Below are 25,346 nucleotides of genomic sequence, written 5' to 3'. Positions count from 1 at the left end.
TAAGAAGTAAACATGTATGTACGTAAGGCTAACAGTGAAGGTCTTCTATTTCTGGTTGTGTTCAGGACTTCCTTCATCGTGTCAGTAGCTTCCTCTTGGTTTTCACTACTGTCAGTCATGCAAGTCCTAGTTGAAGACTCAGGAATACCATCACACTCAGATGTAGAAGGGTTCTTCATTGTTGTTCCTATAACAGTTTTGTTTTACCAGTCAGAGTTGTTAGCCCTGAACTGTGCTCCTGCTCCTGGTGGACCACTCTTAGACTATCCTGTACCCTGTGACCTGTTTGGTATGGGTAACCCTACCAAGACCCGAAGCATAGCCCTGACTCCAGCCAACATAGCTTTCCAGGTCATTGAGGCATGCAAGCTTCCAAACCACAAGGTTGTGGTCCTCTTGGAGAGTGTACATTGTATGGCAGTTTGTTTGCCTTTGGCATGGCTTGAATCAAGCACTGTGAGGCAGAGGTTTCAGGGTACTTGGAGGCACATGATAAAATAGGCAGAAGTCACCTTGGTTCCCTTCAGGGGAAATCTTGGAATTCTTGTGCAATAGCAGGCAGGATAGACAAAAGGGAGTCGGTGGATTCTGCTTACTTGGATTTTCGGAAGGCCTTTGAGAAGGTGCTACACTTGAGAGTTTCTTACCCCCACTCCTGAAAAGTACATGATTCCAAAGTCTGTGGAAAGACTCTGTACTGTAATGGGTCGTTCTACAAGTACCTGCTCAAATTTGTAGGGGTGAAATACCCAAAAACATTCTAGTACAATAAACTACCGTGAAAGATTATTAAATTAATACTTATAACTGTAAAAAATAATTAAAATATTTAATATTTTTACACAGCTTTTGACTAAACAAAATTAAGTCTAAAATACAAAAACTTGCCTTAATTTGTTGTAGCTGTTCTCTATTGATTTCTCAGGAGGAGTGTTCCTTGTACATGTTCCTCAGATAAGAGGAAAGAGATGCTGGGATCTGCAACATAAAAACAAACTGCTGGAGAAAGTGGAGGCTGCATCTGTGAAGGCAAAGCCACAGTTGACCTTTAGAGATTGAGACCCTGTGCTTGTGTAGTATCTCAACCTGAAATACCATTGATTCTGATTCCTCCACAGATACTGCCTGCCTGATCCTCTTGAGTTCCTCCAGCATTTTTTTGCTTTATTAATTTATCAATGTGAGTGCTGTCAAATCACTACAACTCTGTGTTCCACCATGTTACTTCATATGAAGTCCAGTACCAAAATGTAGTTGAGAAATTGAGCAATTCGTGCCTCCATACTGAGTGATCTCAGTTTTCAATCATAAAGACAGGGAACTCCCAAGTGACTGTGGCTCCTAATAAAAATAAGTTTTCTTTTTTGCTCTTAATCTGGAGGCATTTTTCACATTTCTTTTTTATCTTTCCATTAAATATTATAATGCATTACAAAGTTAAAACCTTTTCATTATGGAATAATCAGTTTTTTTTTAATTAGTAAATTCTAATTACCATTCTTGAAATAAGTCATTCAGATTCCTCTTATTCTGACTTGATTTGCAGCTCTTGAAATTATAGGAATATAATGTATTGATTCTTACTTTCTCAGGCAATGGCAACACTTGGGCCACACAGAGTAAAGACAGATGGTGAGTAAAAATGTGAAATCTTAATTAAGCTTTGGTATGTTTCATTGTGGTCATGAAAATGTATTTACTTTCTTTTTATTTAAACTTCAGCATCCACCAAGACAGAGAAACAGCTTCACAGTGCCAGATCAGAAGATGGCAGGTTATTTTATGATGGGGAATGGTACAGCCGTGGGCAGACTATATGTATTGACAAGAAAGATGAATATCCTATAAGGCAATTATATATTTTTTCCTCAAGTTATTGAAGTCTTCACTTGCATATTGATTTACAGTTACTCAAGTAGATTACTGATTGACTACATAATTCAGAAATTGGGAGTGTGGTGCTGCATTAAAGAACACACATTTAAACAAGTGTTTCTTTGGAAATCAGTTTCATTGTTTTATTTTTACTTTTATATGTTTCTTGATGTTTTAATTAATTTCAACGGCCAAATCCAGTTTTGGTGTTTAACTTGATGTAGAAGGATTATGATTGTACTCTGAATTGCATTTCCTTACAGTGTTACGGAATTCTCAATCTCAGTTACAATTCCGTGGGGAAATGCTAAACAGAAAGCCAAGAGCTTTCTTGGCTTTCATGCCTCCATGTGGTGGATGGAGTAAGATGCAGTTTAATGCAACTTTTCTGTATTAACCATAGATAGAACTGACAAAAGTTCTCCAAATTTTTTTTAATGCTTGCGATTGCTGGTTTAGTTGGGACAAATGAAGAAGAACAGTTGATAACAAACTTAGGAAGAAAACAATGATTTTTCATTTTACTTCAATTTACTCTGACCTTCAAGGCACTTTAACCTATCTATGGAAATAGCTATTGAAATTTTGGGATTTAACTCCTGTAACATTTTAGGTTTCCTGATTAAGTTATTCAAGTGAATCTTTAATATGTGGCTTTTGATAGCAATTCATTAGGCTGTCAGTTTTGGCTTTTTTAATTAGCTGAAGTTCTAATCTAGAGAAATTCTCCACTCATTTATCCTCCAAAGAGAAATGGAAAAGAATTAGGATTACATTGTCAAAAACAGTGAAACACTGACCTGTTACAAATGTGATTACATCTGATTTAATCATGTCTGTCTGTCACCCTTTCTATTGCTCTATGACTTTTAACTTCTCATCCTCTATTTAAGCAAATTTCAGGTGAATGCATTTTTTTTGTCTTTTGAAATGCAACAACATAATTTTGATGCCTGCAATCAAAGTAACTAATCATATCAGAATGCATTGAAAACTTGTAAGAATATATTCTGAGTTAAGAAAATAACCTAAATATCTGTCTTTTTTAGTGCCACAATAACAACCATCAACAATGATGAAGTTTGGTTTAAGAGAATTGACAGCAGCAAGTCAAAACTTTACATTTCTCAGCTGCAAAAAGGAAAATACACCATCAAACATATGTAGCTTCATAATTTTTGTGTCAGATATTTTTTTTAAATGAGCTTTTTTTATATGTACAACAATGAAGGTGCTTTGACATCAAAGTTATTGATAATGAAATACAGTTAATTCAATTTATTGAAATATTTGGCTATTAAATGTGTTTAGTCGTAACTGGCAAGGAAAAGTTACTTGAATGAAAATACTTTATATAATGTCACTTTACTGGTTTACTATTTTTCATTGTGCATTTTCTACTTTACTCATTATGAAAACTATGATATTTTTTGTTTATGAACTGTATACTGTTGAAATCTATTCCTCCCCTTTGCCATTTGGTTCAAATGAGTGGATGGACTTTGCCAATTTTGTGACGTCTGCCTCGAGGTGCTTGATTCAAGCCATGCCTAAGACACATAAACTGCCCAAACAATGGACATGCACATTGACTTCTTAAATTTGGGAGAATCAACCAGCATATAGTTTGACATTGTGTTTCCTGACACTATATTCTGTGAGCTTCTGACACCATCATATTCAACTAATTGTGGTATCCAATGCTACCAGGTAAAATATCTGCTATTCTTCAAAATGTTTCCATTTTGTAATCCATTATCTTGGTGGCCATTGTGGTTGTTTCTGTGGAATGGAGCAAAATATTATATACCTAGAATAAATTTGAAAATGCTGCAATATTGACAGTAGACCTAAAGTATAGAATGTTTAAAAGAAAATTAGTCATTTCACTTTCACATCTGAATCTTGAGCTTTGCAAATGTAAATACAAGTGGGTCATTTGGTTGTCACCTGAACATGCAGACTTTAAATAATTGAATTATTTAGATTATTGTAATGATTTTTGACATAAGCACTTTTGCTAATGCTAACCTTGGTTGATTGCATTATGTTTTTAAACAGGTGATGCAATTACACTTATGGACTCTAATTTTATGAAACTAGACTGAACTTGTTGCCTTCTGTTTTGTATAAAGGCAGTGAAATTGAGTAAAATGCTTATTTTGGAATGTGGTTTCATATAAACAGTGATTTTAGTTAAATGAATAATTGGTATGTAATGTTAGAAGTTTTGTAATTTTTGCTAGATGGTGCATTCTAGAACATCTGGTGAATTTAGAAAGGCTCTTTACAGATGTAATGTGTCGAGCACAGTGTGAATATTGGAATAGAGCAATTTATGATATGGCCTATTTCAATTATTCTCTCAGTCCATACAGTATATCATACATTTAACAAATTATGTTTCATACCAAGATAACTACTGATTAGGTAACAAAGTCTTGTCTTTATAAATATATCATGGCTTCTAATGAATGTTACCTTTTTTTTTTGGATACGTCTTTGAATAAAACGAACACAGAGTTATATTAGCCAAATACAAATCACTCTTGAATAGTCAATATAGCCATTTCATTTTCATTTAGGCAGGGTGTTGGCTTGCTGGTTTGAGAAGCACCTGGTTTTGATTCTATGTAATATTGTATCATGAATTTACAATTTGTATACATTCCTTGGTTCGTGTGCCTGTTGAGATAGCAATTATTTTGCATGAAGATTCTTTTCTAATTTGCAAATGATCATGAACAGACGTTTTGTTATAAACTATGTGAATCATACCAATAAAAGCATTTTTCAGATTGTCCTTTTTGAAACCACCTTTCTATAAAGGCAAAGGTCTTTTAAGGGATTCTAGTAACAAATACTTTTCAAAAGCTAGCCTTACTAATACTAAAACTCTGATGCTTGTCCTGATGTGCATGAAATCACTCCTGTGCTTATTGACTTGCCCTGATTTATCAGTTCAGGAAGTGTTACAGAGAAAAGAAAAGCTTGAACAGTGAGTTCTAGTGATTAGGATATTGGTATCTATATGTGCAGATATGAATGGTGGACCTTTTTGTTAATAATTATAGAATATATATATATATATATATATATATATATATATATACACGTATGTATGTTTGTTTATTTATTTTGCTGGCAACTGTCCATTCAGAACTGTGTGTGTAAAAACTGAAGTCCATGCTCTGAAGTATAACTACAATATTGATGAACCATAAATTTTATAAACTTGAGAGTAATTAATAGTGGGCAGCAATTTACAGTCTAGTAATTTGTTTTAGTATTTCAGAAAGAGGCCCTCTTATACATCAGTATTAAAATATAAGTTGCTTTTGTACAGTATGTTTTATTGTTGCTTGTATTAAAGTAGCAATGGATGGGTAACACCAAAGAGGAGGAGCTCAGAACTGCAAGATCACATTAATTATGACACTATTCAGCTATACATGAAGTCTTAAAGGAGTCCTATTTAAAAACATTAATTATCTCACCAGCTTGTATCCCCCTAAATTATATTTTATTTGAAATAGGTGTAATAAAATTACACTGTCCATGAGAGAAAAGCAATCAGCAAATCACTTTAATGGTTACCCTTTGTCATTGCAAATTAAACAAACCATATTTGGTTGACATATATTGGCATCTTTAACATAAAAGGACTGGTTTTTTTTTGTGCCAACTACTTTCCCAGCAGTTGCTTTCTGCCATGGTTATAACTGCAAATGTTTATTTTGATTGAGGTGTTGGTTGTCAGAACTGAAGCATCTTACTGGAGACATTGTAGCCAGCCTCTGGTAATAGGTTTGAATAAACAATTTGAAAGTTAAATATCAAGCATTTAACAATCTAATGTTAAGTCTAAAACAATTTCTCTTTTAAAATAAAATAAGTGCCTGACTTCTTTCTATGAATTGCACACAAAGTGCTGGAGAAACTCAGCAGGTCAGGCAGCATCTATGGAAATGAATAATTTACCTGGTGTTGTCAATTGTGTCCAGTACTCCCAATGCAGCATCTCTACATTGGTGAGATGGTTTATATTTAAATCGTGGGTCTGCTTCATCGAGCACCTCCGTTCCATCTGCGAAAAGCAGAACTTCCTGGTAGCCAAACATTTTAATTCTCATTCCCATTCCGTTGTGTTGGTCCATGGCTTTGTGCGCTCCTCTGGTTTTTAAAGAAATTGTTTCTTCCCCTCCTCTCATCTTCTGTTCCTAGTTTTGGCCTCTTGTCTCTTCTCACCTGCCTATCACCTCCCCCTGGGTCCCCTCCTCATTCCCCTTACCCTATGGTCCACTCTCCTCTCCTACCAGCTTCCTTCCTCTCCAGCCTTTTATCTTTCCTACCCATCCGGCTTCACCTATCACCTTCTAGCTCTCCTCCTCTCCCCACCACCTTATTTCTCCTCTTTTTTCCAATCCTGAAGAAGGGTTTTGGTCCAAACAACTGACTGTTTATTCATTTCCATAGATGCTGACTGACCTGTTGAGATCTTCCAGCATTTTGTTTTGCTTTGGATATCCCGCATCTGCAGATTTTTTCATGTTTATTCTTTCAATGAAAGTGCAAAACCTTCGTAAACCTTTTGGTGGCACTAAACTCTGATGGGAATGAAGATGTAGGTGACAAATAATTTGTCTTTTTTAGAATAATATGCAGATTCTGCTGTCACCATTTTGAAAAACATTGAGCAAAACAAATTTTTTTTCAAAAATTGTAATGGGAAAGGCGTTGCTTGCTTAGTGGCTTCTGAATATTCAATATTGGTTCAACATGAGAATAAATAGCTGAAGACTGGGATGATTTTGTGCACTATTGCATACACTATCATGAAACACAGTTGACTGTTTTCAAAAGACCCTAAATATCTAAGTTAATTCAAATGTTTGCAGGTACAAAATTATAATTACCTCAGAAACTGAGTAAGTATTTGATATTTATTTCCATTTTAAGTGTTCAAAAGAAGATGAGCAAAGAATATTTGCAATATTTTTAATTTTGGACATTTTTATTTGTAACAATTAAAATAAAATTCTCTTTATGATTATGAGCTAAATCAAAAATGTGTTAACTGAAAAACTAACCAAAGTAATATAATCTGACCTAATTCATCTTTCCCTATTTTTTTCAATCTAAATTTATCAAGAAATCAGGCATTTCTCAACTCGTACACAAAATAACCCAAAAATGAGTACAAAGCTTGATAATGTGAGTAGTGGCTTCAGGGTATAATGCTGGTATATTCTGTGTCTCATTTTACATATTAGAAAATCTAATGTATTCTCAGATTCTCTCTCCCAGTCTCTCAGTAAATTGTTCTTTGAAAATAAAGACATTAATAACATCAACTATACCACAATGCTACCATGTATATTAAATCCCAGCAAATTCTTAATAACATTTTCCTTATCATCTAAATAATGAATATGTGTTTCTAAATGGTTGCAATAATAATAAATGCTTGTTAATATTATTGCTAGGTACCATTAATGGATATGGAATTAAGCTGAAATTGTGATTTTCAGAATGCAATATTTTCTGAAGTATATTTCACTTTGAAGGAGTATTAGTAGCCAAATTTGGATAATGTCAATTACAACACATCAAACATCTCACCGCCCTAATGCACTGAGTTCAAAACATGGTCTGATTGGCAACATGGTTATGTGGCACAGTAAAGAGACCTTCCATCAAAACATCCCTGCTAACTGTAAAGTTGGGGGGCTTTAGCAGACTGCATGAGCTATCAATGATTTTTTTCAAATGACATTTAAAGCCATTTAAAATAAAGTTTGTTAAAGCCATCACTGTAGTGGGCTAGGTTTCAAATAATGATGATCATAAAGCATAGGAGCAGAATTGGGTCACTTAGCCCATGGAGACTGCTTTGCCGTTCTATGACGAGTGTTTTATTTTCCCTGTCAATCCCATTCACTTGCCTTCTCCTGTAGTAATTGAATCATTTATTAATCAAGACACTTATTTACCTATCAACCTCCACTTTAAATATACCCAATGACATGGCCCCACAGGTGTCTGTGGGAATGAATTCTGCAGATTTATCAACTCTAATGCAATTCCTCCTAATCTCTGTTCTGAAGGGATGTCCTACACTGAGGATGTGCACTCTAGTCCTAGACTCCCCTGCTGTAGGAAATACCCTCTCGACATACATTCTTTCTAGGCCTGGTAGGTTTCAATGAGATCCCCCCTCCCACCCCATTCTTCCGAGCTCCAGTGATAACAGGCCCAGAGCCATCACGTACTCTTCATACACTAGCTCTCTCATTCCCAGGATCATTCTTGTGAACCAGCTCTGCATCCTCTCCAATGCCAGCACCTCCTTTCTCAGACAGGTGGCCCAGAGCTGCTCATAATGCTCCAAATGCAGTCTGACCAATACCATATAAAGCCTCAGAATTACAGCTTTGGTTTTGGATTCTAGTTCTTTTGAAATTAAGTTCAAGTTTATTGTCATTCAGTCATATATACTGTATGTATACCACCAAATGAAATAAAATTCCCCTTCGTGCCAAGATACACAACACCATACATATTACTTTATATGTTATGTGTGAGTTATATTCCCACAAATAATAAGTTGCATTTATGACATGTTAAAAAGTAAATAGCATAATGCTACTGGCACTTCATATGTGAAGAGACCTGGGTGGTAGCAGGGAGTTAAATAGGGTATGAAACAGCTTCTTCCCTAGGCTGTGAAACTAACACTCCCTGTCCTAGTGCTATGGTACCTCCTGCCTAATAGTAGGGAGTCAAATATATTGTCTTATAGTCTCATTGACAATGCTAAGTACCCTGCATACATAGCACTGCTGATAAATATCTCGAATGAGTGGAAGAGAGTTCCTAATGATCCTCTCAACAGTCCTCCCAATTCTTCAGTAGGACCTTGTGATCAGATGCCTTGCAATTCCCATACCAGATGGTGATGCAGCCTGTCAGGACATTCTCAATGATACTCCTGTAATAATTGGTAAGATTGTTGGGAAGGGCTGCCTTGGCTCGCCTCAGCCTCAGGAAATGGAGATGCTGCTGGGCTTTCTTGACTAAAGAGGTGGCGTTGAGGGACCTGCTGAGATTGTCCATAGTTTGCACCTTCCTAAAGTCTACAATCATCTCTTTAGTCTTGTCCATGTTGTACTTGCACCATTCTACCATCTACTCTAGCTCCTTTATGCTGTTTTGTCATCGTTGTAAGTGAAGTCAACCACTGTTGTGTCATCAGTGAACTTGATTTGATTTGAACTGGATCTAGCAGTACACTCATGCATCGACAGTGTGAACAGCAGCATACTGAGTACACATCTCTAGAGAGGACAGTCGCTCAGTATAAAGGTGCTAGAGATGTGGATGCCAGTAAGGGCTGCTGGGGATCATTTTGTCAAACATCTCTGGTCCACCCACAAAGAGTGAAATGTCCTGGTGGCCATCCACTTTAATTCCTATCCCCATTCTCATTCCAACATGTCAGTCATTTTGCCACGATGACGCCGCTCTGTGGGTGGAGGTGCAACACCTCATATCCTGTTTAGGTAGCATCCGATTTGTTCAAATGAGCATTGATTTCTCCTTCAAGTAAAATCTCCCCCTCTTCCCTCTTCTATTCCCCACTTTGGCCTCTAAGGTCTTCTCCTCATCTGCTTATCACCTCCCCCTGGTGCCCCTCATCCTTCCCTTTGTGCCGTGGTTCACACTCCTGTCAGATTCCTCCTTCTCCAGCCCTTTACCTTCCCCACCCACCTGGTTTCACCTATCATCTTCTAGCTAGTCCTCCTTCCCCTCCACCCACCTTTTATTCTGGAGTCTTTCCCCTTCCTTTCCAGTCCTGAAGAAGGGTCTTGCCCAAAACATTGACTATTTCTTCATTTTCGTAAATGCTACCTGACCTGCTAGAATCCTCCAGCATTTTATATGTGTTGCTAAGGACTGACTGTAGTTTTTCTGCCAAGAAGTCCAAAATCCTGTTACAGGGAGAGGTGTTGAGACCCAACAAGGTCAATTAACCCACCAGCTTCTGAGGCTATGATGAAATGAATGCTGACATTGTACTTGTCTTACAACCAACTCAACCTGCACTAGGACTTCTAAGTCCATTTGCACCTCTGATTCCTGGATTCACTCCCTGTTAAGAAAGAAATCTATGCCTTTATTCCTTCCAGCAAATTGCACGACCATACACTTCCCAACACCATATTCCATGTGCCATTTACATGCCCATTCTCCTAATCTTTCCAAATCCTTCTGCAGATTCCTGCTTCCTTAACACTACTTGCCTTTCCAACTATCTTTGTATCCTAGAACCTAAAGTCAAACAGCATAGAAACTGGCCCTTTGCCCCATCTAGTCCATGCTGAACTATTATTCTGCCTGACCTATTGAGCAGCACCTAGACCACAGCTCACCATTCCCCTCCCATTCATGCACAAATCCAAACTTAAATATTGAAATTGACACCACTTCCACTAATTCTACTGGAAGCCTATTACACACTCTCACCACCCTCTGAGTGAAGAATTTCTTCCTCATGTTCCCCTTAAACATTTCACTTTTCATCTTTAACCCATTACCTCTAGTTCTAGTATCACCCAACTCCAGTGCAAAAAACCGGTTTGCATTTATCCTGTCTACATCACTCATAATTTTATAATACCTCTCTCAAATCTCCACTCACTCCCCTACACTCTAGGGATTAAAGTCCTAACATATTCAAGTCCTATTATTCAAGTCCTCAAATCCTGGCAACATCATTGTAAATTTTCTCTGTACTCCATCAACCTTATTGATATCTTTCCTGTAGGTAGGTGTCCAACATTGCACACAACACTACGACCTGTTTGTGAACTAAGTTTGCAGACTGATGTGTAATGTGAACTAGATTTCACCATTGTCTTATAGAACTTAAACATAATATCCCAACTTCTGTTCTCAATACTTTGATTTATGAAGACATATGTGCCAAAAGCTTTATTTATGACACAATATATCCATGATACTTTCAAGGATTTATCGATCTATGTACCCAGATCCCTCTGCTCTATCACACTCTTCAGTATCCTACCATTCACTGTCCAACTTGGTTTGTCCTCCCAAAGTGCAACACCTCGTACTTGTCTGCATTAAATTCCACCTGCCATTTTTCAGCCCCTTTTTCCCAGCTGGTCCAAATCCTGTGGTAAACTTTACAACATGGTGATCAATTCTGTTATCCAGATCAATAACATGTAATGTGAAAAATAGTGGACCCAACACTGATGACAATGGAACATTACTAGTCACTTGCAGCCAACCAGAAAAGGTCTCTTTTATTTGCATTCTTTGTCTTCTGCAAGTCAATCAATATTCTATCCATGTTTGAAGTATCTTTCTTGTTATACCATGGGCTCTTACGTTGCCTCATGAGAAGTACCTTGTCAAAATCCAAGTAAACAACATCCATTGACTCTCTTTGTCTATCCTGCCTGTTGTTTCTTCAAAGAATTCCAACAGATTTGTCAGGCAAGATATCCTCTTAAGGAAACTGTACTGACTTTTACCTATTTTATCATGTGCCTCCAATTATGCCATAACCTCATATTTAATCTTGCCAACCAGTGAAGTCAGGCTAACTGGCCTATAATTTCCCATCTTTGTCTCCTCCCTTCTTAGAGAGTGAAGAGACATTTGAATTTTTTCAATCCTCCAGAACCATTCCAGAATCTAGTGAAAGATCACTATTAATACTTCCCCAATCTCTTCAACTACCTCTCATAGTCCAGGTGGTTTATTTACCTTTAAACCTGTCAGCTTCCAAAGCACTATCTTTTTAGTATTAATGACTACACTTACTTCTGCCCCCTGACACTCTCAAATTTCTGGGGTACTGCTGGGAAGACAGACATAAAATATTTATTCTGTTCATCCGCCATTTCTTTGTACCCCATTACTTCCTCTCCAGCATCATTTTCCAGTCCACTGATGTCCATTTTGCCTCTTGTTAATTCTTTATGTATTTGAATAAAAAATTTTAGTATCATCTTTCATATTATTGTCTAGCTTCCCTTTGTATTTCATCTTTTCTCTCCTTTTTGCTTTTTCGGTTGCCTTCTATTGTTTTTTTAGAGGCAAAGGTTCCTTTACCTTAAGCTTCACTATCAAACCTGGTTCATTACACAACACCCTTTCCCTAGATGGTTCTAAAACCAACTCCAAAAAGACTTCTTATATCTGAATATAGAAAGGAGATATAGAACCTAGTGACATGTTGTTATTACAATAGAAAGCAAAAGTGCTGGTCATGGATTTCAGGAAGGGGATGGTGGTACATGCTCTTTTTTTATATCATTGATCAAGTTTAAATCCAAGTTTAGTTGTCATTCAGCCATGAATACAGCCAAATGAAATGGCGTTCCTCTGGGACCAAGGTGCAAAACATTGTTACCAACAATCATACACAGCACAAGGCACATAAAGCACATATAAGATAGCAGTAAACATACAGTCACACAAGGAAATAGTCCAATTCCCTGAGTGACATGTTCTATAAATTGATAGTGCGTGGATGCTGTCGGCAAGAACAAACCCTCAGTAGTCTGCAGATCCAGCTTGTTTTCCACCAAGTGAACACTGGAGAATGGCGGTGATGGAGGGAGCAGCCTCCGATCCAACATGGATGCTGTGCCACTTTGCCTTCACCTTCTCCCCTCCTGGACCTCTGCAACAGGCAAGCATGGGGCATGAGGCCCAGTCCTCATTGCAAACAAGGCCACGCAGCTCCCCTGCCAACAGTCTTAGCAATAAACCAGTGAACCAGATGCGCTGTATTTTGCATTGCCAGTGTCCAACAGGGTCTTACGATCACAAGAAAAATGTTCAAGACAACCACTCGCTGTTAGACTGCGCACTGACTCTGACACCTTTCTGTAGTGGGCAGCAACATGGTTCACACCAAGTCCAGCTCCTCCATGAACAAACAACTTGCTGATGGGGCAGACCCACAGTTTCTGAAGTTCTTAATGTTCAGCTTTGTCTTGTGATTGTAAAAAAGGCATTTAAAATACACTTTGGTTGAGAGCTTCAATTTCCTAGGAATGAACATCACCCAATAACCTGTCCTGATCCAACCACGTTGACACCATGGTCAAGGAAACATACCAACACCTCTACTTCCTCAGAAGATTAAAGAAATTTGGCATATTAGTCAGCTCCATCATGGGTGCTAGCCTCAGCAGTATCTGAAACATCTTCAAGGAGAGGTGCCTTTTCACTTTGTTAGTATTCAAAAAATAAAATTAAACAAAACCATTAGTGTAAAGCAAAATAATTTAATAAAGTAATTTGCAATATACACAAATTGCTGGAGGATCTCAGCAGGTGAGGCAGAGTCAATGGAGGGAAATGAACAGTCAATGTTTCATGCCAAGACCTTTCTGACCCTTCCTCAGGACTGGGAAGGAATGAGGCAGAAGCCAGAATAAAAAAAGGTAGCGAGAGGGGAAAGAGCGCAAGCTGGCAGTTAATAGATGAGTCCAGATAAGAAAGCAAAAGTGTAAAGATGGAGGAGGGGAATGATAGGGAGTGATACAAGAAGCTAGGAACTGATAGTTGGAGGAGACAAAGGGTTGAAGAGGAAGTAATCTAGTAAGAGAGGACTGTAGAGGAACAAAGAGAAGAAGGTGGGAAACAAAAGCAAATTGATGGGCATGTCATGAGGGTCAGGGAGTGGAAGAGAAAAACTGAGGGACTAGAGGAATAAGGGGAAATAAATGGGTTGTGGGAACAAGGGAAACAGAGAGGAGTCTTTACCAGAAATGAGAGAAATCAATGTTGATGCTGTCAGAATGTAGACTACCAAACAGGAGTATGACGCATTGCTCTTCCATCTCTGTATGGCCTCATCATGGCAGTAGAGGGGCTGTGGACAGACATGTCAGTGTGACAATGAGAAGTGGAATTGAAATGGCTAGTCACCATGAGATCCTGGCTGTTGGGGCAGAGAGAGCAAAGGGTCCTGATGTCGAATCTTGGCCTGAAATATTGACTGTTCTTATCCCTCCATAGATGCTGCCTGAGCTGCTGAGTTCCTCCAGCCTTTTGTGTGTGTTGCTCAAGATTTCCAGCATGCAATCTCTGGTGTCTCCCTGTTGCATTTTCTTTGGCTCCTAGATAGATGTTACCATCCCCATTGAAATTAATGGAGTCTTGCAGCCTTGGTCTAATCTAGTGCAATATCAGAGAGGTGATTCCTCAGTGTAAATTTGGGCATCATTGCAAGAAATGGCTATGCTGATGATTTCTCTGTGGAGTTGTATGGAATAGCTTACAAAAATTAGTGGATACAGCCCAACCCATCACAGGTAAAGCCCTCCCTACCACTGAGAACTTCTACTAAGAGTGCTGTTGCAGGAAAGCATCATACATTATCAAGGATGCCTACCATCCAGACCATGCTCTCTTCTTGCTGCTGCCATCAGGAAGGAGGCTCAGGAGCCTCAAGAGCAGCTATTACCCCTCAACCATCAGGCTCTTGAACCAGAAGGGATAACTTCACTCAGTTTTACTCACCCAATCACCTAATAGTTCCTGGAATTGATGGAATTCACGTTCTTTGTCTCACGTTCTCAATATGTATTGCCTACTGTAGAGCTCAGGGCATGGATCAACACCTGGAATTATGATATTGTGGCCATGAGTGAGACTGGATTGCAGGAGTGGCAGAACTGGCAGCTCAGTATTCTGAGGTCCTATTGTTTTAGATGTGACAGGGTATGAAGGATTAAAGGAGGAGGGGCAATGTTAATGGTCAAAGAAAAAGTCACGGCAGTGCTCAGTCAAGACAGACTGGAGAACTTGCCTAATGAGGTGTTATGGGTGGAACTGGGAACTAAGAAAGATATGACCACATTAATGGGGCTATATTGTAGGCGATTGAACAGTCAGCGGGAATTAGAGGAGCAAATTTGTAGAGAGATCGCAGACTGTTGCAAGAAACATAATGTTGTAATAGTAGGTGATTTTAACTTTCCAGATATTGACTGGGCTCCCATATGGTAAAAGGACTGGATGGGATAGAGTTCATCAAATGTGTTCAGGGAAGTTTCCTTAATCAGTATGTAGAAGTCCCAATGAGAGGTAGTGCAATTCTTGATCTGCTATTAGGGAATGAGACAGGGCAGGTGACAGAAGTTTGTGTAGGGAAACACTTTGCACCTACTGATCACAATGCCATTAGTTTCAAAGTAATTATGCAAAAAGATAGGTCAGGTCAGTGGGTTGAGATTGTAAACTGGAGAAGGGCCAATTTTCATGGTATCAGAAATAACCTAGCAAGTGTGGATTGGGACAGGCTGTTCTCTAGCAAAGGAGTACTCAATAAGTGAGAGGCCTTCAAATGTGAAATTTTGAGAGTATGAAGCTTGTACGTGCCTGTCAGAATAAAAGGTAAAGATAATAAGGACAGAAGCACCATTATCCTTGTGAATTGGTAGATGTTTTCATGTGGTTGATGTATTTCAGTCTTGGGAATGCAACGTGAATTGCATGAAGAGCATAGCTGTTTCTTGTTATTCACTCTGTGTGATATATAAACGACAAGGCAATGACAAGGAAGCACATGTATACAAGGTTGTTTTATATTGGAGCTATTCTATGACCACTGCAGTTTCTAGTTCATTGCAATCACTATATGAAGTTTATGGGCTTCCTGCAGAACCAGGCAGTTTTAGTCTTATTCCTTTTTTTGTTTGTAGAGTAGCCCGAATATAATAAACTGAGAAATCTTATTAAATATGAAGCTGTTGCCTATGTGATAAAACACTTGAAGCAATGCAAATACAAATATAAGCGGGAATTCAGATTTAGTTTTGAAATGTCACAAAAGCTGAAGTAGCTATGATTAAACCAAAAATAATTTACTATTTGTTAATTTCTGTTTTATCCTTTCAGTAATATAAGTTAAATTGGTAATAATGATACTGATTTAAGTCTGTCAAAAATAAAAGTTAAACTTGTGTTACTGGGAACTTTAAAATAGCAAAGATTGTGGAAAATACAAAAGAGGGCATCTTAATTTGAAAACTTCTATATTGAAAGCATCTTGGAGACAGTTTACATATTGTACAGTATAGCTTTAATGAATTTAATATATATTACTAGGATTGGATTCCTTTGCACATATTGTTCCATCTTTTCCAATTTTTTGATATGACAATAAAATAATTTTTCTGCAGCATAACCTTTATTGTTGTTGCGTGGTGAATGAGTCTTGCATACTCCAATCACTGGCACACTCGTATATTGCAGCTCTTTCAAATTTCATATTGAATCTCAAATTGTACTTAAGTCTATCAAAAATTTTGAAAGAAGCTGCCAATTGAAGGCCAACTATTTGTAGCAAATTTTTTAAAGTCAGTTATTGACTGGCTTCAATTTATTTTCTTTCAGAAAAAAAATCATAGATAGCAGCACATGCTAGTCAAAAAATAATGTCCTGCAGATGCAAAAAATCCAGGTTAAAAACAGAAAAATTTGGAAATACTCAGTTGATCTAGCAGCATTTATACAGAGTGTTATAAAAATTTTCAGTAAAATGGTATACTTTATGTCATGTCTCAGTGAATAATATACAAATAACCCTTATGTGCTTTGGTTAATAGATGCTTTAAGCTAAGATCTTACTATCAGGGATATAGAAGAGGCTTGACTCAAAAGCAGAACAGTGATTTAGCAGTGAGCGATAATCTTAATAATAAACTGCAAAATATTAAGCCACAAGGGGCCATGAAACTAGAGAGAACAGGTACTAAGTATCACAGACAACTGAAGGCTGGCTGGTTTGTTGAGCGAAAGGACTATGGGTGTGAGCTGGGTTTTTAGTAGGCTGCAGGTGATGAGTTGGAAATGAGTTTCAGGTGATTGCTGGGTGGAGATTGCGAGGTTCCTGCCTCTGCAAACCTGATAGCAACTACCAGACCATGGACAGCATCTGACAGCCAAGGACAACCCTAATGTGTCAGGTGGAATTCCTCAATGAGTGAGGAATCCAAGATGAAACTGGATGGCACCAAGACCCTTCCTGCAAGCCATAAACTTCCCAGTCGACCAGGTACTGCACACTCCATCCATGACAACGTGAATCCATCAACTGGCAAATGATGTCCATCTTTCTAAGTTCTGGAGGTAAAGGCTCATGTGGTTTGATTGCTCCATGGATAACAAGCTTGAGGCAGAACATAGAAGATAGGTGTAATACTGAGGGACGATGGCAGCTGGAGGCAGTAATTGACTGGATTGGTGCTGTTGGAGCAATGTATCTATTTTCTGTCTGCATTGTATTTTGTGCTTCATTTTATTGTGGCAATCTGTCAAATGGTTAGGGTGTGGTAGAAGCAAACGAGTGTAGTTACATATTCTCATTTTGCTAGTTGTTTTAGTTAAGTCTTGAGAGTTAGAGGCAGTTGGAATGATATTTTTTGTTGACCATTAATTGGAATGTTATTAGTCTGCTTATTATGTTAATTGAAAAGTTATTAGACCACTTAAATACACTAACCTTGTTCATCCTGATATCGCTTATTTCACTATTTGGGATGTTATTGGAATGCTAACTAGATCACTAACAGCATAAATGTGTGTATAATGCTAATTCTAATATTGTTAATTGGAATGCTTAGTTATGCTGATTTGAACAATAAGATCGTTATATCATTAATTTAGTTTTGTTAGTTTTTTATCACTATAAGATCATTCTTCTTTGCTGATTTCATAATAAAGGATTGAAAGTATCTTTTTCGATTTTGGAACTTCATTATTTGGAAGCATGTCTCACAGTGTTGTCTCTCAGCATTTTTGGTTTGTTTTAAAGTAACTGCTACATTTTGTCAACAAAAAGAATGGTTCCACTGAATGAACACCAGCCTACTGCAAAGGATTGCTTCAGACTATCTGGCGAAATTGGAATCACAACACTGAGAACACGTTGGAAATAGAAGCAGCTAGCGGTAGGATTATCTGCAACATATTGTTGATTCATGTTGTGAGTTTGTGAATTGAACACAGTCTTGAATGGTCAACGCTGCCTGTCCTTAACGTGGGCTCATTCGTGTGGGATTTGCCTAAGGGTTCATTGTTTTGTTTTATTGAAGTGTTGAAATATTCTGGCTGTCAATGTTTGAATTGAAAGCAGTTTATTCAGTTTGGTTTAAGCACTGTGGGGATGTACGGACAGTTTGATTGTTGACTACTTTTATTGAATTGATTATCACCGGGCTGCAGGTGAACAGACCATTATATGTGTGTTGCACAACTCGAGAAAGTAACATGAGTGTATCAAGCATGGAATTAGTGCCAATGACCCTGCCATTGGGGCTTGTAAAAGAGAAATTAGAGCTAAAAATAAGGCTAATCCAATCGAAGGTCTTCAAAAAGAGTATGAAACAAGTGTGAACAAAATTAAAGGTTTAATACCACAATTGATGATCACTTGAAAATTCAAGAAAGTGCCTTAAAAGTGCAATTTCATCCTGACAACTTGACTCTGTGAATCTGTTGCTAAGCAACATCACATGCTAATCGCATTACTTGCCAAGGCTGAACAAACACAGAACTGTCATAGCCCAGATTGGATTCCCTTTAAATTTACCTTGTTTGTGTTACAATCCGGACTGTTGACTCCTTGGTTCCCTTTAATTCCCTGTTTTTTCATGTCCCTCAGGCTTGGTGATTAAAGGCAATTTACTCTCGACTAAACCGTCAGTTTATAAGTCTCTGGCTTCAGACGTTCAGCATGAGAGCGTTATGGAGCATTAACAAGTCACTGAAGCTAATGCGAGCCAAAGTCATCTAGCCAGAGACAACTAAGTTTCTTGCCGGAGCAAGCCAAGTCTCCTCCCGAAGCCAGTGCCAGCAAGCCGCCTTCCCTTGCCAGTGTGGATCCGGCAAGACAGGGTGAGTCAAGAGCTCACCACTGCTTGGAGCAAACTTGTGCCCAGTTATAGCTCCATCCATCGTTGAGTGGTCTCCGTATCCATGTCCTGTGTTTAAAAGGGGTCCCAGCCCTGTACCCTAGAAGGGTCCTGACCCTGTGTCAAGAAGAGTCCCGGCTCCATGTCCTGTGTCTAAGGAGAAGTCCTGGCTCAGTGTTCTATGTCCTGTGTTCAAGTATCAAGTCCTGGCTCCGAGGTTCAAGTATCAAGTCCAAACTCCAAGGTCCGTGTTCCGAGGCCTGGCTCTGATCCCCAAGCTACAAGTCCTAGCACAGATCCTAAGTCCCAGCCTAGTCCAGGGCCTGAGTCCTTGCCCATTACACCTATTCCCACTTCCACTTGGCCCTCCTTGATTTATCTTGGTTCTATCCTTGCATCACGGCTCTCCTTGTAACTAATAATAATCTCTATTTACTTAACCCCACAAATCATGTTTGTGTCCTCCCCCAGCACCCTTGCCCCCACACTGTGACAAGAACCAATGTTTTTCAAACATTGATCTCTGTCGCAGTGTATTCATTGAGGATACGAAACAATGGTTGACCCAAACATGTTATATTTAAAGTCTTGTTGCTTCAGCAAGTGAATATGTGTCTCCACCAAAGTTACTCAAATTCCAACGCGTGTTTTGAGGATGCACAGGGCAAATGACCGACTGGATGGCATGAAACCATATGGCAGCATGTCTAATGTTAGTGCTCAAAGCTCTACTGCAGGAAAAAAATCTTCTTCATCTACCTTCTCCTCTGGATGTATTAAAACAGAGACTGATTTAGCATTAATCACATGTCCATGATTACTGAAAAACAAACATGTGCTGGAAGAGCAAGAGGAGCAACTACAAAAAAGAAGTTAAAGAAAGAAATTGCCGCATATATGGCTAAAGATAAAGCACTAAGGGCTTCAAGTGTGATGAGCACTAGAGGTACTCCATCAGGATAGTCCCGTAGTGTGAGTTCCTATATTGAAAAGGCACAAAGGAAAACAAGAACACTCAATGTCAATGCTGATTTATTCATTCCTCAAGTGTCTATCAAACATGAACAAAAACCCCAAGAGGAAATTCAGAGTGTTTACTCTCAACCTGCACTATTGAGGCACTCTGAACCTGTCATATCCAATAGCTCAAAGTGCTCATGGAGACATTAACTTACAGCATGGAAGCACTCTTGCTTTAGATGACAGAGATTAAAATAGTACTATTAATATTATGAGGAAGCCAAATGAAATATCATCCTTATTGGTACAACTGCAATGCATTTCATCTTTGCCTAAAACAGAGATTCAAATCTACAAAGGAGATCTATTGCAGTATCATGCATTCATGAGAGCTTTTGAAAACATTGTTGAAGGCGAGACTGACAGCCATAGTGACTGATTCTATTTCCTTGAACAGTACACTAGAGATCACTCTAGAGCTTGTCAGAAGTTGCCAGCATGTTGACTCTACAAAGAAACTACAGGAACACTTTAATGCTGAAGAACATTGCCAAAGGCTCTTTCTTGGGTACCTATCAAATCTGAAGATGTGAAAGCTCTTCAAGACTTTCTTAGAGTCTGTTGTAATGCCATGAAAGAGGATCAGAACATGTGTGAGCTGGACATGCCTGCTAATATGTCAATGGTCATAAATGCTCAGGAAAAAATGGAAAATGATGGACTGTAAACTGCAAGAAAGGCACAAATATAAGATTACTTTCACTGACTGTTGATTTTATAGAAAGGCGAGTAAAGATTACTACACACTTGGTGTTTGGGAATATATAGGAAGCTAAATCTCCAGCAATAAGCAAAGGTGTAAACAAAACTAAGTCACAATTTCATCCTAAGGCTAAAGGAAGCAACTTTGTCACTACTGTGAAACGTAAAGCTAAAACTGAACCTGGAGCTAATGGAAGGGAAATGGTCCCATCAGCCAAAAAGGTGAACATACATTGACCTCATGCCCTCAACTGTAGAAAAGGGCTCATAGTAAGAAGATTGGCTGCTTTTACCATTTGTGTGCAGGACACATCAGCAAAGCTTGCAGGAAATGTCCTTCATGCAAGGTATGCAGTAGCAAGCATCCCAGCATTCTTCATATTCACTCTAATGAAAAGGGCGCAGAATCAAAACAAGCTAGGAAGGAATCAGACACAGCAGTGAGTAGTGCTCTGGTGTCTAATGGCCTTCCAGGGGCTGGTGATCATGATTATAAACTTCCCATTGTCCAGTACAAGTGTACCTATGCCTTCAAGGAATTACAACAGCGTTCTGCACAGTGAGCCTCATAAACAAGCTCAAACTCAAAGTAAAAGGGACATGCATTCTCTTACGCACTGTGGGTCAAGAGAAGATCGTGAATTGCTGCATTGTTTCAGGATGAGAAGTGGCTGGCTTAAATGGAGAAAACTATTGTGAACTACCTAACACCTATTCCTGGGAAAGTATGCCTATCCACAAAGGGAACATTTTATGACAGAGGGTTTTCCAGGGATGGTCTCACCTGAAACATGTCCATTTGCCAGAGATTGATTTAGAAACCGAACTGCTGATGCAGACAAATGTGTGTAAAACATTGGAGCTGTTGCAAGTGATTCACAGTGTTAATGATGGACCCTATGCAATTAGAACAACGTTGGACTGGACTGTGTGTGGGCCACTGGAAGGAGACACTGAGTGATAGAAGAGACCATACACAGACAGAGCTGACAGCTATCAGGATCTCAGTTTTGAACTTGGCTGAATGTAGTCAGGATGAACAAATTGGTTTGTCAAGAGAGGTCCACAAATTCATAGAGCTGGTTTTGAATTATGTAAAACTGGTGGATGGCCATGACCAGATTAACTTACATTGAGAAAGAAAGAGATTAATGTGCCAAATAATAGTAAGATTGCTGACCAGTGTGCACTAAATCGAAGGAGGAAGTGTAAGAGGGATTTGTCATTTCACACCAGCTACACAGATTTCATGTGGATGTCACCTCCAAAGGTTATGTTGAAAGAGTGCCTGTAGAGGATCTAGAACACAGTGTGTTTAGTCTGGTATATTCCACCCCACTTCATGTTGTATTTGACTGTGGAGTGACTTTTCAGGGAATATCACCTAATGCTCAGCCTTTACAGGGACCAGATCTTACTAGCTCACTCTGGAGGTGAAGCCAGGTTCAGAAAAGAACCAGTGGGGATCATGGCAGATATTAAATCAGTGTTTCATTGGGTTAAAGTACAGGCAGAAGATGCAGATCTGCTGAGGTTTCCCTGGTGGCCTGAGGGTGACCTCAGCCAAGATATGGTGGAATTTAGAATGGTGGTACACCTCTTTACAGCAACCTATCTCCAAACTGTTCCAACTTCAGTCTTAGACAATGAAGAACAGTTTAGCTACAAGATGGTGGATAAAGCTTTGTATTGCCTCAATGATGATGATGACTGCTTTGTGTCAGTATCTCTGAGGAAGAAGCAGTGTCTCTCTATCATGACCTTGTATCCATTTGTTTTAGAAGTGGCATTTAACATGCAACGGACATAGTGTGCTAGCTGTGATAATAGAAGGGCAAAGACCGAAAGACATGAAGGATTTGGACTTGGATCAAGATATTCCTTCAGTGGAGCGAGCACTGGTGCATTCAGTCTGATACTTTCAAGTTTTAAATCACAATCCAAGATAGACCACTCACCAAAGTTAGTTCCATCTATGATCCTTTAGGAATCTTGAGTTTGGTGGTGCTATCTGATAAGACAATCCTACAAGATCTATGTAAGAAAGTGCTTGGTTGGGCTGGCATTATACTAACATCAGTTACTTGTGAGTGGACAAACTGACTGGAAAGACTCTGTCAGTTGGAAGACTTCAAGTTTGCTAGATGTTTGAAAGCCCCGGATTTTGGAGAAGTTACTGCCGCACAGTTACACCATTTTACAGATGCAAGCAAAGATAGTATGGAGCAGTGACTACTTATTGTTGCATAAGATCAGCGTTCATCATAAGAAGTGCTTTTATCATGGGAAAAGCTAGGGTAGTTCCTTTGAAGTCAGCTTCTGTTCTTTGTATGGAGCTCATTGGTGTTACAACGGCAAGCTGTATGATTGCATTGTGGAGGAAGGAGTTGTATGTGCAGCAATGATTATTCACTAGTGATTGACTGTAGATGAGGAAAGTTGTATCACCCCAAGAGCATCCTTATATACAATAGTAAGAAAAATGGTATTCATTGACAAAAGTGTGCAAATGGTACTGAGGTTACAACAAAATATGATAAGAATAAAAGGGAATAGGCCATACAGTCCACTGTGCACAAAGATTATTACTGATATTGAGGCACAAGTCTATTTTGTCACCTGATCCCAATTTCTTATGATTTATTTAGAATCAATTGTCAGCCTTGAAGATGCTTAAAGGCAGATAACTCATAGCTTTCTTTCTTTCTTTTTTTTTCCTTTTCAATCTTTTTATTATTATTAATAATATGAACAAAATACAAATGATATATTAATAAAGAAATTACAAACATACAAATTCCATTACAGATGAAAAAAAAACTCATAGCTTTCTGAAGTAGAGAATCACAATGCTGAGGAAATTTTGTCCTTTTTCAGTCACAAATTACCGACTTCTTTTCTTTTAACATTGAGAAGATACAGCAGAGAAACAGGCCCTCCAGCCCATTAAGCATGTGCTGACCATTAACCACCCATTTACATTAATCCCGTTTTTAAATCTTCCCAGTGTCCTCTAGACTTTACCATTTGCCTACATATTAGAGTCAATTATTATGAACAATTAACCTACAGACCTGCACGTCTATGGGATGTGGGAGGAAACTCAGATTCCATACTGGCAACAACAAGGGATATTTTTTGCTGGAACTATTCTAGTTTCATGGGAATTTTGGTAGATTATTACTAATGCATAAATTATCTCTGTGGCTATTTATTATGGAATGCTGGAATACAGGTGATCTGGTCCCAAAAACTTGTTTGGTTTAATCCCCTTAATTTATCAAGGAAACAAAGAAATAGTAGTTTTGTAAACTGACATCTTCATCTAAAAATATTTTGCATTTCAATTAAATATTAACTGGGCTAAAATATGAAGAAAATCTGGTCCAAATAAGAGATTTCTTGACAAAATCTCAGTACAACCTTAAGATTAATGCAGGGATCAAATGGCTGCTAAATGTCCTGTATTGCTGGGTTAATTATTAATAAATAAAAGTATAATAACTTGGTGTAACCAATAAATAGTCATAGATGTAGAAAAGAGAATATACCAAAACTTCTTGCCGTGATACTTATCTGCAAGGGAGCATCTAGGCCACCTGTTGCTGACTGATCAGTGTATTATTTCCTGTTATGTCCTGGACACAATCTCAGTTTAACATCACCTCTGGGAAGCCTTTGTATGAGGATGTAGTTACTTTTCTCCTGCAGTGTTATACATTGGGACCTTCATTCACTGTGCTGTGCTGACCTTGTTAGTGGATTTGAATAGGCCACCACAGAAGCCTTTCATTGCATACATGCACAGGAACTCCTGGGTGGCCTTTTGTCCGGCTGAGAGCTCTTGTTAATGGACTGCTGAGTTAGAATGATTGCAGTACATGAACTCACTAACCACAGAAAAGAGAGACAAAGAGCTTCTAGTGGTTACATCTAGGTCAAGCTTGTACAAAGAGAACACTGGCCTATTAATGTCAAAGCTAAATATACACGTAACCCAAGCAAGCATTTCAAAATAAAAGTACACCAAGAAATTTCATTTCATTAAATCGATAAAGGGAATCAAATTGTGTTCCACTTTGATTAGTTTTATGTGAATCTTCACTGTTACCAGATTGAGAGGGGAACTGTTCAGATCTCACCAAAAGTCTTACACAAGAAACTTAAACACTAGCACTTTCAAAATTAAAGAGACCAGGCTAAATTGTACTTTTACTTTCAATATGTGGACATTTTGAGATAAGAATAAAACTCACTAAAACCAAATTGGACAGGTTGAAAACTTTTGGTCATTGTTAATTTAATTTTGATAGGACTTCTTTGATATACTTCCTGCTGCTGGTCCTTATCAACAGATAATTTATTGTACAGTTCTTAGATTTCTATACCTTGAGTAAACAAATTGCTAGCATTAATAATATATTTTTGCTTTAACCCTGACAGTTTTGTAATGTTGATTAAGGGCTCGATAATTGCTTTTCACAATCCTATGTTGTTTGTTACTCAATTTAAGTAATTACAGACAATTTCCTCCATCCTTTGTTCTAAGATGTTAAATAGGGCAGGTCATCCAAAGAGAATTGTAATTGTCCAGTCCAAGTATCATCATCACTTCCTATTCTGAGCTATTTACCTGGTCACGAGGGAATCTTGGTGCAAGAACATATGCTTGTAAGGCTAGGTAATGACCAAATACTCCAAAATTTCAATACCCATTGCAAGTAAATAATGTTTGTCTCACAGAGATTTTCTGTATGCATAAAATGTAGCTATTTTGTTATC

At 38.3% G+C, this 25,346-nt stretch overlaps 1 protein-coding gene across 2 annotated transcripts in view; it reads left to right on the top strand.

Moving 5' to 3' along the window:
• brms1la (BRMS1 like transcriptional repressor a) overlaps positions 1 to 4,678 on the top strand; it is a 46,800-nt gene extending 42,122 nt beyond the window's left edge. For both annotated transcript variants that reach the window (XM_059956685.1, XM_059956691.1), the window contains 3 exons: positions 1,593 to 1,632; positions 1,723 to 1,849; positions 2,925 to 4,678. In XM_059956685.1, the coding sequence (XP_059812668.1) occupies positions 1,593 to 1,632; positions 1,723 to 1,849; positions 2,925 to 3,042 (285 nt within the window). In that variant the 3' untranslated portion in view covers positions 3,043 to 4,678. The remainder of the gene's footprint in view (positions 1 to 1,592; positions 1,633 to 1,722; positions 1,850 to 2,924) is intronic.
• Positions 4,679 to 25,346: the final 20,668 nt, after the last annotated feature.

This window comes from Hypanus sabinus, chromosome 2 (genome assembly GCF_030144855.1).
Source record: "Hypanus sabinus isolate sHypSab1 chromosome 2, sHypSab1.hap1, whole genome shotgun sequence".
Classification (NCBI taxonomy): Eukaryota; Metazoa; Chordata; class Chondrichthyes; order Myliobatiformes; family Dasyatidae; genus Hypanus; species Hypanus sabinus.
This window is presented reverse-complemented; position numbering and strand designations above follow the sequence as displayed.